Source organism: Camponotus floridanus, unplaced genomic scaffold, assembly GCF_003227725.1.
Source record: "Camponotus floridanus strain SB8 unplaced genomic scaffold, Cflo_v7.5 scaffold3, whole genome shotgun sequence".
Classification (NCBI taxonomy): domain Eukaryota; kingdom Metazoa; phylum Arthropoda; class Insecta; order Hymenoptera; family Formicidae; genus Camponotus; species Camponotus floridanus.
Window position 1 is genome coordinate 5,782,344 of NW_020229436.1, and position 19,316 is coordinate 5,801,659.

A 19,316-nucleotide genomic window follows, 5' to 3' on the forward strand; every position below is an offset into this window, starting at 1 on the left:
TCTAAAAATTGCATATAATTCGTAAAACTTTTTAAGTCAATAACACAGGCCTGCGAGATTTTTTTTTAAAGATGCAATAGTGATTTCCGACGTAATTTTGTGCGCTGAATCCGAATCTGGCCGTCGAATTTGCGTAGCATGTCAAGTTTTTGAGTTATTTGTAGTTGAATAGCCCAAAAATCATTATTTTGGCTAATTTCATGAATTTATTGTGAGTAAACCAAATTTTTTGAAATATTTCTGTCAATGGCATCGTATAATACTCACTTTCGCCTTTCAAATTCACTTTCGCCGCACGATTTTTCTTCGCTGAGATATACAGGGTGTCCCATTTTAATGCCCCACCCCAAATAACTTTCTTATTTTTAATTTTAGAAAAAGATGTTTCAGACAAAAGTTGTATGGTTTCGAGGGGGACATAAGATGGTACCATTAATTTGATCTTGAAGAGTCACATGAAGGTTACGTGAAGATCATTTTCAATTTCTTAAATAGAACACCCTATATATTTTTGCATATTCTTGTAGCTTATCTCGAGAGCTTTCCAAAACACTATAAATAAACATTTTTTCATCAAGTACGTTTCGAGTAATGAGGCTTGAAATCATTTCTTAATTTTACATAAACCATAAAATATCTTGTAAAATATTCATTTTTTGATTATCTTACCTTAATACTTTTATGTACAAAATAATGAGAGAAATCAATTGGTGTGAAATCAAAGAAAACATACAGTTGTTTTTAAGAAAAAATATGGAATTGTTAATTGCAAATTACATATTTTTTTCTTAAAAACAACTGTATGTTTTCTTTGATTTCACACCAATTGATTTCTCTCATTATTTTGTACATAAAAGTATTAAGGTAAGATAATCAAAAAATGAATATTTTACAAGATATTTTATGGTTTATGTAAAATTAAGAAATGATTTCAAGCCTCATTACTCGAAACGTACTTGATGAAAAAATGTTTATTTATAGTGTTTTGGAAAGCTCTCGAGATAAGCTACAAGAATATGCAAAAATATATAGGGTGTTCTATTTAAGAAATTGAAAATGATCTTCACGTAACCTTCATGTGACTCTTCAAAATCAAATTAATGGTACCATCTTATGTCCCCCTCGAAACCATACAACTTTTGTCTGAAACATCTTTTTCTAAAATTAAAAATAAGAAAGTTATTTGGGGTGGGGCATTAAAATGGGACACCCTGTATAAGTATGAAATTGTAAGAAAATTTACGTTAAAGAGAATTTATATAGACATCAATATGGTAGATCCATGATCTTGAAATTTGGAAAGACTGACATATGTCAGATTCGGTTGGCCAAAAAAGTATTGTAAAGAAATGTCTAATACAGTTGTTATACATTTTGATAAATTTTTTTAAATTTTATGCCTTTTTATTGTGATTCTATTCACCATATTGGATGCGCCATTTTTAATTTCAAAAGGTGACAGAAGGTATTTAAAAATGTATATTTTTATCCTAATTTTGATTCGTAGTGAGATAGAGAGATGGCACGGTTGATTTAGAATGGCTTATTGGATTCCTATGCATGACCAGTCTTATAACTTGTATATCTGAGCAAAAAAGAATCGTGCGGCGATAATCGAAAGTGGATTCAAAAGATGAAAATGAGTACTATACGATGCCATTAACAGAAATATTTCAAAAAATTGAAATACTACGCAAATTCGGCGGCCAGATTCGGATTCAGCGCACAAAATTACGTCAAAAATCACTATTGCATATTAAAAAACATTTTTGACCCCCTTTTTCGTAGGCCTGTGTAATTTTTTAGTAACTGACGAGCGACGGCTAAAACCTTTTGAATGTGACTTAGGACAGTGATCTTGATAATATATATCAAAGTTCAAGATTATTGGGGCTGGGTGCGCTATTCTGCACATTTACCATTTAAATTAAGAATAGCAACAAAAAATTGAAGATAATAATGAATTTTTTGTGAGAATAATTAAATCAATTGTTAGTTTTTGTCTAACCTAGAGTGTACAAGATTAATTAAATTATAATTTATAAAGAAATACATATATCATGAAAAATATTAATCAAGCGAATGATTTTCTTTTTGTGATGCAAATGATACACTTATGTGTGATTTTGACATACAAGACACTCACATTTTTCACAAATAGATATTCAATGTTTTACAAATAATTTTCGGTTATATATATTTATGATAAAATATTTATTATATATATATATATATATATATATATATATATATATATACACACATGTGTATGTACATATATTAATATAATTAAGAATACAAGAATCTTTGAAAAATAAAAATAATAAATTCGAAGTTCATCTTAAAATATCTTGTGAAATATTAATTGAAATTAAGAAATATGTAGAAAAATATTTTTCAAAATATCGGATAACAATTTTGTATATCTTAGAATAAATCTAGATGTTAGTTTAAATTGTTATTATCTTTAGATACAATCGAAGAATGTATTAAAATACAATTTTTTTTAAATTTTACATTACATGGGCAATATATTTAATGATTTATCTTTACAGATTTTTTAACAAAAATACTAGCTGTAGATATTTCCTATGAGTTAAAATAATATAATATACACTACTTCATATATATATATTATGTTTTAAAGAGCGCTGGATTTAATTTTGCGGAAGTTGAGATATATTACGCCATTTAAAGGCATTGTCATGGCACCCCTTTGATCAATTACCGTTGGTATCAAGGTTTTCTCGCATGGTCTCACTTCGCATTTACTCAAGATTATGATCAGCGCTAATTTTATCTTTAAAAGTGCTAAACGAATGCCTAAGTACATATAAATTATATTTGTAATTATATTATATTATAACAAAAATAAAAATTATATATCATCATACACATAACAGACTTATCATACACAACGGAATTATCATATACATATATAATGAAAATTATTCGCAATTTTGTTATATTAATTTGCACTTTCAAAATATGAAGCTATAAATTTGAGAATTATAAAATTTATTAGATTATAAAATATATAATAATATTATATTATTTAATAATCTCAATATTAAATACATAATTTATCTTTCTTTCAAAACCTGCAGATTTTTATTTATTTGGAATTAGTGTAATCTATTATACTTTTATAAAAGGAAAGTTTATATTTCTTCATACGTTTTTAAAAACATGTAATTTTATAAACTAAACGCAACATTTATAATAATTATATAAAAACGTAAATTTGTCTATGAAATTTACAGCTTCAGTATATGATTTTGTTATTTTCCATATCATACAAATATCTCTTCATATCAAAATTGATTTTTTTACCTATGCAATTATGTGGACCTTCTCCGAAGGGAAAGTAAACGCATGCTGGTCTATTACGTTTATTTTCTTCATTGAATCGCTCCGGATCGAACTTATCCGGATTGGGAAAATATTCCGGATCATAATGTAGACCGAGCATTGGGATGTACACCGGTGTACCTTTTTCAATTACGAGGTCAGAGTTCGGTACTTTATAAGCTTCATTTGGCATACGATTTATATATCCCAATGACGGATACATTCTCAAAGTTTCGGAGATTACCATATCCAGATACGTTAACGTCATAATCTAATAATAAAATAATAATAATAATAAAATAAAATGTCTCATAATATAAATATAAATATATATATACATATGTATATACTTGTATATATCACATATACATATATGTATCAATTTTAAATGAAAATTTGATCAAAATTTAAATAAAATTGCTCTGACAATGGAATCAATACTTGCGTGATATATGTTTATTTTAATAATTTTTCGAAAGTAACTGTAATATTCATGTACCAGATCGTATGTAATTTTTCCATCAGACTTGTCGAGAGCCTCGACAATTTCTTTCCTCACAGTATTTTGAAGATCAGGTTGCAATGCAAGCTCGTACAATGAGAACGCCATTGTCGTTGAAGTGGTCTCGGAACCGGCGGAGAAAAAGCTGGCTGCTTGCGCCAGAAGATTATCCCCATCAAATTCTAAAATTCAATTTATCTAGACTTTTAAAAGCTCTTATTATATTTGCAATTAATTTTAATTATCGAAATTATTGATTTAATATATCAGTTAATTTAATAACATTATTACTTCTCTTAGCGTTATCTCTCTTTTATTTATTTATTTTGGAAATAGAAATAAATTTTTAAAATAACCATTATTTATTTCTGTGTTGCTTACTAAATCCGTAATAATCTTGATCACCGTTAGTCTTTTTCAATTCGAGAAGAATGTCAATAAGATCAATCCTTTTGATGCCAGATTCCATACGATGATTGAGCGTCTCCCAGAAAACTTTGCGCAAAAAGCTGGTAGGCTCTTTGCCAAATACTTTTATTTGAGCCAAACGCATTATAGTTGGAAGGAAAAATACCGCGAGCATCTCCAAGCCGCGAATGGTGTTGTATTGAAAGATCATTTTGCCATATTTGCGGAACTCAGTGTTTGGATCATTAAATGAATTCACATCAAGTCCGTAAGCGGTGCTGCCGATGACATCCGTGGTAAACTTGGCGGATAATTCTTTCACTTCGATCGTTTCTCCTTCACCTGCCACCAATATTTTATTAATTGATTTAATCTATCTAACATATAAATATCTTACACAAGTTATTTTGAAATTTTAAAATCTATTTCACGCGTATCTGTGAAATTGAGAACTGAACTTCTTTATAATTTCAAATTTCTGAAATACATATTTCTCAATATATTTTGCATTTTACATATGAATATTTACCTTCTTTCAACGATTCGATATACGAGCTCAGATGGTTTCCACAATTTAACATCAGTTCAAACATTTTTTTTAGTTTGCCAGATGTGAAGAATGGCGTTAATTTCATTCTTAACATCTTCCATACTGGATTCCTTATAAAAAAGAGATTGTTGCAACCCAGCTGGTCATCCGGATAAGCAATATTGTATCGGTCGTAAAAGATATTAAAGTCCTTTATTAAGATATTCTTGATGAGTTCCCGATCACGAACCAACAAAAAGGGCTTGTCTAAAACATAGAAGCCAATGTAAGGTAGCCCCTTTGCTTGATCATATAACTCCTTTAAAAAATACGCCGGCGCTTTTTTCAATAACAGGCATTCCGTAAAATTGCCTAAGAAAGGTGTCGGTGGAAAGATTTCTTCGATGCCCCGTTTTTTCCAGTATTTAAACTTGCGTGTCATGTAGAGATAAACGGTTACCATAAGAGTCGTTAAAACTATGATGACGTCCAAATCCCAGTAAGCAGTTATGAGTGCCATTTTGGTTTATCTATAAAAAATATATTTTTATATAGAAGTAGACGGTATTATATTTTAATAATATATATCGCGAAATAAAATAATATTATTATTTATTTAATTGTATTTATTAAGTACATTTATTATTTATATTAGAACAAGATCTTGGAGGATTGAAAAAATAAAACTTGATTGATTGATAAATGAATGAAGTACATATCGATCTTAGATAATTCTCATATATTTAATGCGATATTATTCTGAGAATAACATTGTATTAATTTTAAACATGCCGACAATATAGATTTTTTTAAACAAAGTTTCCCATTTTTATTGCATATATATTTTTCGAAATAAAATCTACAATAAAATCTTTTTTCATTTTTCGATTATAAATTTACAGTATTTCTGATATTGAAGAAGCTTGGATGATATCTCATCTTCCTTTTCTTTCTTATTCTCATTTATGATGATTTAATGTTTTGTTACTCTAAAATATTACTTTGTCACTTAATAAAATCAAAATTTTGTTCGAAAACTCATCAGAAAAATTTAAATATCATACTCATTGATCTTCAAAATAGACCTATAAAATTTGGTTTAAAAACAATAATTGTTAAGAAAAGGATATTTTTATGAAATGTATTTGAGGAAGTATTGTAATAAACCGTATATCATTTTTTAATACTCTTCCGCAAGCTTCACGTACTCATATTTTACACTCAAGGAATTGACTCATATTTTCTAGACGGACTTTATTACATAAAGCACTGGAAAAAGCTTGTTTGATTGATAAATGAATGAAGTACTCCCTAAATTTCTGAGAATTAGAGCTAACTCTAAACGAGTGAATATTCACTTCAAGTGATAGTGAAAATACTGCCACTTGTCATAGCCATATAAATATATTTAACGTTACACACAAAAAAATATGTTTTGAAAATATGTTGAAATAAATAAATATATTTCTAAAAAGTCAGTTTTAATATTTCTTGTATTATATACTAAATACACGTGCAACGAATTGGTAACGTGAAACAACGATACGACAGAAACACAAAATCAATCTTCATTTATCATTACATCCGAAGACTTGTTGATGGATTATTTAAGAAGATTTTCCAATTTTTTTTGTGTTCGTTTTTATTAAACCGCGTGGTAATACGATTTCGGAAATTCTTCAACGTTTTATAAAATGTTTAATTTAATCTCGAAATTAATCTGGATGAACTTATTAAAAAATGCAAAAGTAAAAGAAAGTATTTAAAATTATATTAATATAGAAGAAAATATAATTAAATCATATGCGAAATAGATAGATGGTTATTATAAATTTATTAATGGTTATAAATAGATAGCGGTATATAATTGATAAAATATAATCGTCAATTTGATTTTCAATAATCGGCTAAGAGAGCACAGATAACACGGTCTTATAAAGGATAAATTATATAATATAGTATAATATTATAATAGTATATAATAGTATAATAGTATAATAGTATAATTGTAATCTAACTTTCAAAATATACCACTCTAGAGAACAACTGTTGCTCTCAAATATTAAATAATAACAGGAAACTCCATGGTGTACGATTTAGGAGATCAGTACGCATGGCAACTTTCCCTATATATCATTATTAATAACAATAATATCTAGATCACATTTTTGTTTTTTTATAATCTTTAAAATTTTCGATTTTTAATATTAGGATATTATTTATTAAATTTTTATTGTTGGATGACCGACACGGCATTTAATGTATTAAATGAATCATTGTTAAAATTGGAAGCACACAAGGATTATCATGATTATTATGAACTTGTTTTTCATTCTCGTGAATCACTCGAAAAATACAAATAATCCTGATTAAGAAATTATATTGTAAATGTAGTTTGATTACTGCATGATAATTATAAGGATATTTATTTAATATCAAAAAAATTATTTTATTTTAGGAATAATTGATCATGTTGATGTTTGACTTTAAATAAAAATCTTCATTAAAATATATTGGAGATTACAGCGAACTTACGCAAATATAGAAATAAGTAATTTATCAGTTATTTTAATGTATACATAATCAATTTTTACGATTCCATATCAATAACTGCAACAATAAACATTATTTCATCATTTCTCATCTTCTTAATTAATTGTTATTGGATTTTAATAAACAATAGCAAGATGAAAGAAAATGATGCGTCTAGTCGTACGTTTTTTTATTAAATATCAAAGATACAAAATTAATGAATAGAGAAATATTAGAGAACAAGAGCAGTTTAACGGCATTTTTAAAAATATGCAATAAATAGTTTGTACTAAAATTCTAAATAAACTTAAAAAGATTACATAAAGTTAAATTAAGATCAACGTTTTTCTTTAAATTAACTTTTAAAATATTTTCTTTGAACATACAAACTATTTATATTTTTAAAATATTCTCTTTAGACACAAATTATTTATATTTTTAAAATATTCTCTTTGGACACTAATTATATTTTTAAAATATTCTCTTTAGACACACAAACTCACTCCTTTTAAAATGATAGACAGCAGAAGAAAATCGCATTTAAATAAATATTAGATTAAAATTTAACAAATCATCAATAGAGAAAAACACGAAGTGTTTAAAAAATAAGTTTTTCAATACAGTGATTCAGAACACGACAGTAGAGTTGCAGAAACAACTTTGTACTTCTGCATTGCACGTGCGATTGCATTTATATATTACAATTCCCCTTCTTACATATTACAGTTCCCCTCCTGTTTTTCATCGTCAAATGACAATCATTTTCTCTTGTTATGTTAACATGCATATTATTATCAACTTCTGATTCGTAAATAGATCTGTGATAAGTCTTAAACAACGCACTTAAATATGTTCCACAATAAAAGTGTTTGTTGCAATAAAATATTTAAAAATTATTAAATATTTAATTTCATTTTTAAATGCAAATTAATGATACATTGTATTGTTACATTGTTATACTTTTATATGGTTTTTTTGATATTAAAATAACTGAAACTGATTTATGTGTCCCAAACAACTAATATGCCTCCATTTGCATTTTTATATCCATATTTATAACTCAGAGAAAGAAAAAGAAAGAATTTATCTGCTTTATTGATTAATTCAGTAAAAACCCGTAACTTGCATATTTATAATGATTATTCACATGTTTTAAATTGACTTGAGAATTTTGAAAATTCGAAGATTCTTTTTTGATTTATCGAATATTTTTTAATGAATTTTTCTTGACGAATTTTTCTCAGTTTAAATATTGATATCAGCAATGTGAGTGTTTTTTAAAATGCTTTAATTTTTATCACAATTTTTTATTTGTTTTTATTTCTGTAATTTTTAATAAATATGTCGGTTTTCGAGAAATTTCTTAATTTTTTTCTAATTTGTACATACAATGTATATACAGGGTGTACCTCCTAGAAGTGGCCACCCCCTTTTATCTTTTAAACTAAAAGAGATAGACCATAACAAATATATATGAAATTAAATGGCTTTAACTGAACATTATTGTGAGCATAGTGGTTGATTACAAAAATTATCTGTATTAAAGAACGGAGAGATATGTATAATTTTTTTATAAAAATGTAGATACTTTGATATAATAAAAGTTGTAGCGCTGTTTGAAACGAATATAACAATGCGTAATTTAATGTAAATATTTTACATATTATACGAGATTTTCCGGCTTGAAATATCGCGGGCGACGTCCACCATTTCATTTTCGGACCTGCGATATAGCTAACTTCTGACTCATGCATTAGAGGTTGACATATGTCATGTTGTCATTTAATCATGATACTCACAAGGAAAGGGTCGGAAGTGTCCCCCTCCGATTTTAATGAGCTTTGAATATGTTGTAGTCTAGATCAAAATAGGAGACACGTATTTTTTTATAAGTGCTGAGTCGGCCGTTAAGGGGGTGAAACACCTTCTTGAAAAAAATCGATTTTTTCATTTCTCAGCGGATACCGTCGAAGCGATAAGAGATATAAACAAAAGTTTCAAATAAAAGTTTTATGGTCTTTAATGTACTTCAAAATCATGTAATCAGATTTGTCGAAAATGTCATATTTTTCGAAATCCCCCCCCCTCCCTTTTAATGTTTGAAAATTTTTAAATTTGTCTCATAACAAAACTTATAGCTCATTTAACGACAAATTCAATCATATATAATAAAGTTGTATTCCGAAGTCATTATATATATGTATATGGAAATATTACATAAAATACCGTACATAATTATTGCATACAAGAATAACAAATATTCATGGTTGATATCGGTTACAAAGATGATGATCATGAAAGAAATGATTTATACAAAGGGATTTTTTACACCATGCGCAAGAAATTACAGCAATTTCACCGCAAATATCACATGTTGGTTTTAAATTAGTTTTGAAACAAAAATCTACTGGTGTATCAAATTCTTCTGGTTTCTTTTCTAAATAACCACTTTTATACCATGCATATTTGAATAAATTTTTAAACCTTGGTGATGAAAATTGATTATGTGTTAATGATTGTAATTTTAAAATATTGTTTCTTGAATGAAGCTTGACGTCAAGATCTAAAAGCATGATGGTATCTGAAAAATGTCTAACAAAATTTTTCCATAAACGAAAACCGAATACATCTAAAGGTTGTATTTTTCCCGTTGCTCCAGCTGGTATAGTTAACAAATTAATATTGTCTATAAAATCTGGTTTGTTTCTTTGAATTATATCAGGACAATGACCAGTCCAAGAATCTAATAATAACACTGATTTTGGTCCAACATTTGGAAAAAACACTTCTTTTATCCAGATCTCAAAATGATGCGATGTTAATTTTCCAAATTTTGATGCCATGACAAAGATATTATTATCTTTAAACATTGTTTCTTTTACTATTGGACCAAATGTTCCAGTAGGTTCTTTTAAAACAATAAACAGAGGCGATAATAATCTACCATCAGCTGAAACAATAGGTTGTATAGTATAACTATGTGTAGTTGCTGATATGGATTGTACTATGCGCTCTACTTTTTTAATACCAATAGGTGATAGTGAACGACCGGAATGAAATTCTAATTGAAATCCACTTTGGTCCGAATTATATACATTTTCAATTCCATATTGTATAATAGAAGATTTAACATTTTCGATAAATGACTTGCTTCGTGCTTCTAAATCTTTGTCTGACGCTAAATTTTTTTTTGTTATAAATTTTGTAATTTTTCTAGATACGATATTATGTGCAAGCTTAAACCTTTTTACCCATGATAATGATGCTGTAAACCCAAGTAGATTTACTTCCTTCTGTGCGCGAAGAGCCCATCGAGCAATATCAATGTCATGAATAATTATTCCCTTTTCAATACCTTCATGGAATTTATTTAACGTATATGTTGAAATTTCTTTCAGTTTATCAAATCTGTTGCCACCTTGATTTACTTGCTGCTCCCATCTTCTTAATTGACGTAATGACGTGACTTTCCGAAATCTATTTCTTATAGATGCAAGAGTTCTTGACTTTTTTGTTCCACTTCTCCATAACTCTACTGCATTTCTTTTATATTCTATTGGTACAGAATCCGCAACACATTCAATTTCTTTTACAAAATATGTGTCTTCTTCTCTTTCTTCATCAATTACAGGTTCTACTTCAGGTATATCAAATTCGTTTTGAAAATCTAATGATGATTCTTCATAAACTTCAAACGCTTCTTCATACATTGATCGAAGCATATTTTCCATCATGTCTTTTGTTTCATTTTCATCTGTTGTAACAGGACTTTCTGGGAATTCCCCAGTCATATACAGTGCAGTGTATAGCAGTACTGCTACATTTCTTGGATTAAACATTATCTAAAAAAATTATTAACATTATGTATATTTGTTTTATAAATATTAGCAAAAAAATACTTATTAGCAACAAAAATATTTTATTATTTAATGCGTATTAATAATTTGTTACGTTTTCCGAGTTTCATGAAAAATAGAACAGTTTTATCACATAACTTAAATAAAGTAATAAAATATTAATTATAATTTAAATACATTAAAACAAAACAGATAAACCGCAATTTTGAATGAAGTGTAAGTAAAAGCAAAAAACTATAAAAGTTTTAAAAATCGAAAAAGTACATACATACTGTATTGTTGTGTGCGTGGGGCACAATTGTTTTTTCAGGATAACGGCTAGTCTTGTTAATTAACTCGAGCACTTGTTAATTATTTGATAACTGATTTGTGACTGTCCGCCGCTTCTAGGCGGTGGCTTTTAACGCCTCCGGTTCTGAACGATTATCGGAGGAGGATCGCGCGGTGGCATGACCAAATAAAATCATTGGTTATTTCTAAAGTGGCGTGATCAAAATGCAAGCGAAGGAAGTCCGAAGACTTCCTCGCATTTTATTGCAATTCAGCGCTATTTCGAGAGTGATTTCTTCCTCTGTTTGATGACTTGGCCGTGTGATACTGGCTGTATCAGCACTTCGGGCAGCTGACTTTCTTATCGCGACGCATTTTTTCGCTCGCTTTATAAGTTATAATCCTTTTAATTATTTTCTTATATATATAAATATATTTACTATCGCGCTCGCGTATATTCGATAGACGCTTTAATAGTAATATGTGTTCCACTGCACGCAGTTGTTAATAAAATAATATATTGCACCAACTCATTTCGCGAATGCGACATCTGTTTATTCATAGAATTGAATCTATTAACATCGGCATCTGATCAATAATTTTCCTTGTCCGACTAGTTTTATTTTTCATGCATTAAAAACATTACTTTTCCATATAAATTATATGTATATTTATTGTCACATAATATAGACATATATTATAATTATAATTATTATATAATTTATAATTATATTTATAAATATAATTTCTATAATTTATAAAAATATATTCTCATAAATTATTTATTGCTAATTTATGGTTGCCTCTGTGAGTTTGCGAAGAAAAATGACTGTCGCTGTGAATAACGAGCGTCATAAGGCGGATAAAGCGGGCGTATAGTAGTGTATAGGAATATTTTTAATTTATTTCTGAAAAATGTGACTTCGGAATACAACTTTATTATATATGATTGAATTTGTCGTTAAATGAGCTATAAGTTTTGTTATGAGACAAATTTAAAAATTTTCAAACATTAAAAGGGAGGGGGGGGGATTTCGAAAAATATGACATTTTCGACAAATCTGATTACATGATTTTGAAGTACATTAAAGACCATAAAACTTTTATTTGAAACTTTTGTTTATATCTCTTATCGCTTCGACGGTATCCGCTGAGAAATGAAAAAATCGATTTTTTTCAAGAAGGTGTTTCACCCCCTTAACGGCCGATTCAGCACTTATAAAAAAATACGTGTCTCCTATTTTGATCTAGACTACAACATATTCAAAGCTCATTAAAATCGGAGGGGGACACTTCCGACCCTTTCCTTGTCAGTCAGAAGTTGGCTATATCGCAGAGCCGAAATGGTAGACGTCGCCCGCGATATTTCAAGCCGGAAAATCTCGTATAATATGTAAAATATTTACATTAAATCATACATCGTTATATTCGTTTCAAATAGCGCTACAACTTTTATTATATTAAAATATCTACATTATTATAAAAAATTCGTTCTTTAATACAGATAAATTTTGTAATCAACCACTATGCTCACAATAAAGTTCAGTTAAAGCCATTTAATTTCATATATATTTGTTATGGTCTATCTCTTTTCGTTTAAAAGATAAAAGGGGGTGGCCACTTCTAGGAGGTACACCCTGTATAAAAAGGCTTTGCGTGTTTCAAAAGTTTAAAACACTATTATCAAAACTGTCCTGTAGTGTAATAAAAAATATTCTTTAATAAATATATTTGTAAATAAAATAAATTTTTATTTTTCGAGATTTTTAAAATAAAAACAAAATGATAACAATATGAACAATATGACAGTTTTTGTACACTCGGCAACCAAAATGCCTTAACACCTGAATTTGCCCGTGTCAAGGCATATTCAGACGACGTATTTCCACTCAATTATAATTGCGCATCATGACTATTTAATATCTGGCAATGATGTTTCAAAGCGATTTTACGCAAAATTCAAACTAATATGTGACATATCTGAAAAAGTGGTTTAACATATGTCAAATATGTCAAAATGTAAAATATGTCAAATATGTCAAAATGTCAAATGATTAAAAAGTAAGTAATGCACATTAATTATATGAAATATTAAAATAAAATACATTAAATATATAAAAAATATAAAGCGTGATATGAATTACACATATTAAGTTTTTATTTTTGAGCAGCGGTCGCTCATCCTCAAATCTGCGACACACAATAAAAAACTGGCAATAATATGTGTAATTCATATCACGCTATATTTTTTATATATTTAATGTATTTTATTTTAATATTTTATATAATTAATGTGCATTACTTATTTTCTAATCATATACATTTTGACATATTTGACATATAACCACTTTTTCAGATATGTCACACATTAGTTTGAATTTTGCGAAAATCGCTTTGGAACATCGTTGCCAGATATTAAATAGTCATGATGCGCAATTATAATAGAGTGAAAGTACGTCATCCGAATATGTCTTGACACGGGCAAATTCAGGTGTTAAGGCATTTTGGTTGCCGAGCGTACCTTTCTTATATTTTACATTATCTTCGATACTATTTAACAAAATGTATTTTCAATCATTAGCATTTACTGCTAAATATGCAGATTACACTGAATGCTAAAACGTTTAGCAAAAGGATCACGCAATAACAAGATGTTATAACAAAATATGCTTCTGCGTCTTATTAGCGACTCCATTTATTTTCCTCCTCGTCTGCGAACTTTATTATTTTAATGCAGCGAAAAGAAATGACACGCAAATAATTAATGACTATTTTCAAGATCTTTGCATCTCTCATATTACATGCAGTCATTACATCAGCTTGCCAGAGAGGAAGGAAAAGATCAATGGCTTTAAGAAAATTAAACATTTTTTAAAAATTATTTTTGAATTTATTATAATTATCTCGCTATTTATTTATTTTAAAAATAAAAATAAATTTTTAATATAATTATCATGTATTTCTGTGTTGCTTACTGAAAAATTGATGATTTATTTTTGATGACAGCATGGAAATGCCATCATCAAAATGCTTTATTCATCATTGCACATCAAGGATTTATTTGCACACATGTGCCTTCTATGCAAATTTTTTGTATCTCATTTACTGTGACTGCTTTTTCTATAGCTTTGGAATGCTGGCAGGTGAGCGACATGTATTTTTCATTGCGCTTTTGCAAGAATCTGCATCTTATGCGTTTTTTATTTTTTACTTTCGAGTTGCGTGCGGACATTTATTTCATCATTTTACATTTTAACTTTGCGTAATCATATTGATAATTTGTTTAGAAGATGTAAATTTTGCGGCGGTTATTTTTCGAATTAATTGTTTATTTGCGACTTTATCTCTTGACATTGCTTTATGTTAGATTCATTTTTGTTTACATGGCTTTGATAAGGATCCGGAATAGGATCGAAACGTACGTTTGTCGAACATTGTTAACGATTTATATTTGTTCTAATATTGTCAGCGTTTTACTTTTGCGAATAATTTTCCATGTTACTTTATAATTCTTCATTTGTCTACTTTTGTCAATAAGAATATATGGTTAATTATTGATCATGACATCTAATTTTATTATTTTATTTTCACAAATAGTATTCTTGCAATTATATGTTTGAAAGCTAATAAGTCAATTTTTTATCTTTTTATACGCCACATCCACCTCAGCGCAGTGATTTCGCCTTCCTATCTTTATTTTATTTCGAGTATATATTTATTTTTTATAATATAAAACATATGTAAACATATATGGTTTTTATTATATAAATTATATTATTAATGTGTATAATATATTATTAATATATATATTATTAATATATATATATACATATATATATATATATATATATATATATATATATACATGTATATTAGCCTATTAAAATGTCTTTATTAATTCTTTATAATTTCAAATTTCTTAAATACAAATTTGCCATTATATTTTGTATTTTACATATGAATATTTACCTCCTCTTAATGATTTGATATACGTGGTTACATTTCCACATTGTAATATCAGTTACAAACATTTTTTTTTAGTTTACCGGATGTGAAGAATGGCGTTAATTTCATCCTTAACATCTTCCAGACTGGATTTCTTATAAAAAAGAGATTGTTGCAACCCAGCTGATTAACCGGATAAGTATTATTGTATCGGTTGTGAAAAATATTAAAGTCCTTTACTAAAGTATTCTTGATGAGTTCTCGATCACGAACCAACAAGAAGGGCTCGTTTAAGACATAGAAGCCAATGTAAGGCAGCCCCTTTGCTTAATCGTATAACTCCTTTAAAAAATACGCCGGCGCTTTTTTCAATAACAGGCAGTCTGTAAATTGCCTAGGAAAGATATCGGAGGAAAGATTTTTTCGACTCCTCGTTTCTTTCAGTATTTAAACTTGCGTGTCATGTAAAGGTAAACGGATATCATGAAAGTCGTTAAAACTATAATGTCCAAACCCCAGTAAGCAGTTATGAGTGCCATTTTGGTTTACCTATAAAAAATATATTTTTGTATTTATACAGAAGCAGATGACATTATATTTTAATAATATATATCGCGAAATAAAGTAATATTATAATTTTTATTTATTCAATTGTATTATCGTATTATTAATTGCATTTAGAACAAGATCTGGAAGTCCTGGAAAAATGAAGCTTAATTGATTGATAAATAAATGAAATACATATCGATCTTAGATAACTATTATTAATCATGCTGATCTTAAGTTAGTTTCTTGATTTCTATTAAAATTGTGACAATATAGGTTTTTTAAAATAAAATTTGCCATCTTTATAGTAGTTTTTCGAAATAAAAACGATAATAAAATCTTTTTTTATTTAGTATTTTTCGATTGCAAATTTGCAGTATTTCCGATATATTTAGGAAGTTTGCATGATATCTCCTCTTCCTTTTCACTCTTATTCTCATTTATGATGATTTAATGTTTTGTTACTCTACAATATTACTTTATCACTTAATAAAATCAAAATTTTGATTGAAAACTCATCAGGAAAATTTAATTCGATCCCCTTTCTTTCTGTTTAAAATTTAAATAAATATGATATAATAAAGCTGTTTCTCTGTGATTTATTAAAATTTTATATACTTTTGAAAAATTAATCTCTAATTGATATTCTATTTTTCAAGTACTGTGATATGGATTTAATACTAAAGACTCAATTTTTTGTTTCTTTCTATATGCTGCGCGATGTCATCTGCAAGTAGAAACGCAAGATTGTGAGAAGATTACACATATAACTTTGTGTACATTTTGTATATATTTTCACGTATACTCTCTTAGTTTCCTTAGATCCTCTATATTTTCTATTTTTCAGCAAACTTCATTAGTTCTGTTTCGTTTTAACAAATCCATTAAAATAATTTTATTATTGTATTGTATTATAACGGAAAGTTGCACTAAAATCGTACTACTTAAAGAATTTTGGATTATTGAGAAAATTGGTATGATTATTTAAAAAACTATTGGCAAATGATAGAGCGACATCTTATTTAAATATTTTGAAGCAATAAATAACGTATCTTATTATATATATATATATATATATATATATATATATATATATATATATTCTATGCAATTGAAAGTGATCAAAAATATGATTTTGGTAAATAATTTTTTAAATACCGTACTCATCGATCTCCAAAATCGTACCTATAAAATTTGGTTTAAAAACAATAATTGTTAAGAAAAGGATATATTTATGAAACACATTTGGTGCAGTAATAAACCGTATCATTTTTTATTTAATACTCTTCCGCAAGTTTCATGTACCCATATTTTACTCTCAAAGCATTACATCATATTTTCTAGACGGACTTCATTACATAAAGCATAAAAATAAATTTTCTTTATTTATCTAATTTTCTTTATTTATCATTACATTCAAAGACTTGTTGATAGATTATTTAAGACAACTTTAAGATTTTTTTTGTGTTCATTTTCATTAAACCGCGTGATAGTACGATTTCCGAAATTCTTCAACGTTTTATAAAATGTTTAATTTAATCTAAAAATAAATCGGAATAAACTTTATAAAAAATTAAAAAATAATAGAAAGTAAAATTATATTAATATAGAAGAAAATATAATTAAATCATTTGCAAAAGAGATAATGATTATTACATAATGGTTATAAATAGATAGTGGTATACATATAATTGAAAAAAAAAACCATCAATCTTGATTTTCTAGTCAACTAAGAAAGCACAGATAACATGGTCTTACAAAGGATAAATTATATAATAGAAATTGTAATCTAACTTTCAAAATATACTACTAAAGAAACCACTGTTGCTCGCAAATGTTAAATAATAACAGGAAATTACATGGGATACAATTTAGGAGACCAGTATGCATTGGCAACTTTTTTTATATATCATTATTAATAAAAGTAATATTTAGATACATTTTTCTTATTTTATAATCTTAAAACTTTTCGATTTTTAATATTAGAAATAATATTAGAATATTATTTATTAAATTTTATATTTTGGTCACCGGTAACCGACACGGCCTAAAAATTTATCGTCGATCACCAGTGATCATGGCATTTAACGTGTTAAATGAATCATTGTTAAAATTGAAAGCACACAAGGATTATCATGATTATTATAAACTTGTTTTTCATTCACATAAATTACTCGATAAAAGAAATAACCCCGATTAGGAAACTATATTGTAAAGGTAGTTTGATTACTGCATGGTAATTGAGGATATTTATTTAATATGAAGAGAATCATTTTATTTCAAGAATAATTGATCATGTTGGTGTTCGACTTTAAATAATGCCTTCATTAGAATATATTGGAGATTACAGCAAACTTATGCAAATTTAGAAATAAATAATTTGTCAGCTTATTTTAATCTATAAATAATCAATTGTTACGATTTAATATCAATAATTGCAATAATAAACATTATTTTATTCTTATTTTCTTAATTAATTGATATTAGATTTAAGTTAAAACAATAGCACACAGGATGAAAGAGAATGATGTATCTAGCCGTACGTTTTTCTATCAAATATCAAAGATACAAAATTAATGAATCGAGAAATATTAGAGAACAAGAGCAGTTTAACGTCATTTTTAAGAATATGCAATAAATAGTTTCTATTAAAACTCTAAATAAACTTAAAAGGATCACATAAAGTTAAATTAAGATCAATGTTTTTCTTGAAATTAATTTTGAAAACATTCTCTTTCGACAAACTATTAATATTTTTAATATATTCTCTGTAAACACATAAACTATTTATATTTTTAAAATATTCTTTTTACACACACAAACTCCTATTAATATGATTGAAAATAGAAAAAATCTAAATAAATATTAGATTAAAGTTTAATAAATTATCAATAAAGAAAAATACGAAATGTTTAAAAAATACGTTTTTCAGCACAATGATTCAGAATACGAGTAGAGTTGCAGAAACAACTTTGAACTTCTGTATGACACATGCAATTGCATTTATATATTGTAATGTTCTTGCCTTCCTGTTTTTTTATCGGCAAACATTAATCATGTTCACATAATAGTAAGCATACAAGCGTTAATTATTGTTATGTAAACTTCTGTTTCATAAATAGATCTACAAGTCTTAAACAACGCATAATTAAATATGTTCCACAATAAAAGTGTTTGTTACAATAAAAAATTTATGGATTATTATATATTTAATTTTATTTTTGAATCCAAATTAATAATATATATTGTTACATTGTTATATTTTTATATGGTTTCCTGATATTAAAAAAACTGAAACTGACTTACGTGTCCTAAACAATTAATATGCTTCCATTTGCATTTTTATATCCATATTTATAGCTCAGAGAAAGAAAGT

At 27.2% G+C, this 19,316-nt stretch overlaps 1 protein-coding gene across 3 annotated transcripts; it reads right to left on the reverse strand.

Annotated features, from left to right (window-relative positions):
- Positions 1–2,626: 2,626 nt before the first annotated feature.
- Positions 2,627–15,960, reverse strand: LOC105250331 (cytochrome P450 6k1). 3 transcript variants are annotated; one of them, XM_025409974.1, is made up of 6 exons: positions 15,907–15,960; positions 4,791–5,283; positions 4,235–4,603; positions 3,851–4,035; positions 3,334–3,622; positions 2,627–2,823 (listed from the first exon to the last, which is right to left on the reverse strand). In XM_025409974.1, exons 1-6 carry the CDS (start codon positions 15,931–15,933, stop codon positions 2,642–2,644), a joined length of 1,545 nt encoding a protein of 514 aa, XP_025265759.1. In that variant the 5' UTR covers positions 15,934–15,960; the 3' UTR covers positions 2,627–2,641. The 3 variants fall into 3 exon arrangements, with proteins under 3 accessions (XP_025265759.1, XP_025265760.1, XP_025265758.1); XM_025409975.1 differs by lacking the exon at positions 15,907–15,960 and adding an exon at positions 13,971–13,985 and having other exon boundaries at positions 4,259–4,603; positions 4,791–5,320; XM_025409973.1 differs by lacking the exon at positions 15,907–15,960 and adding an exon at positions 13,971–13,985 and having other exon boundaries at positions 4,791–5,320.
- Positions 15,961–19,316: the final 3,356 nt, after the last annotated feature.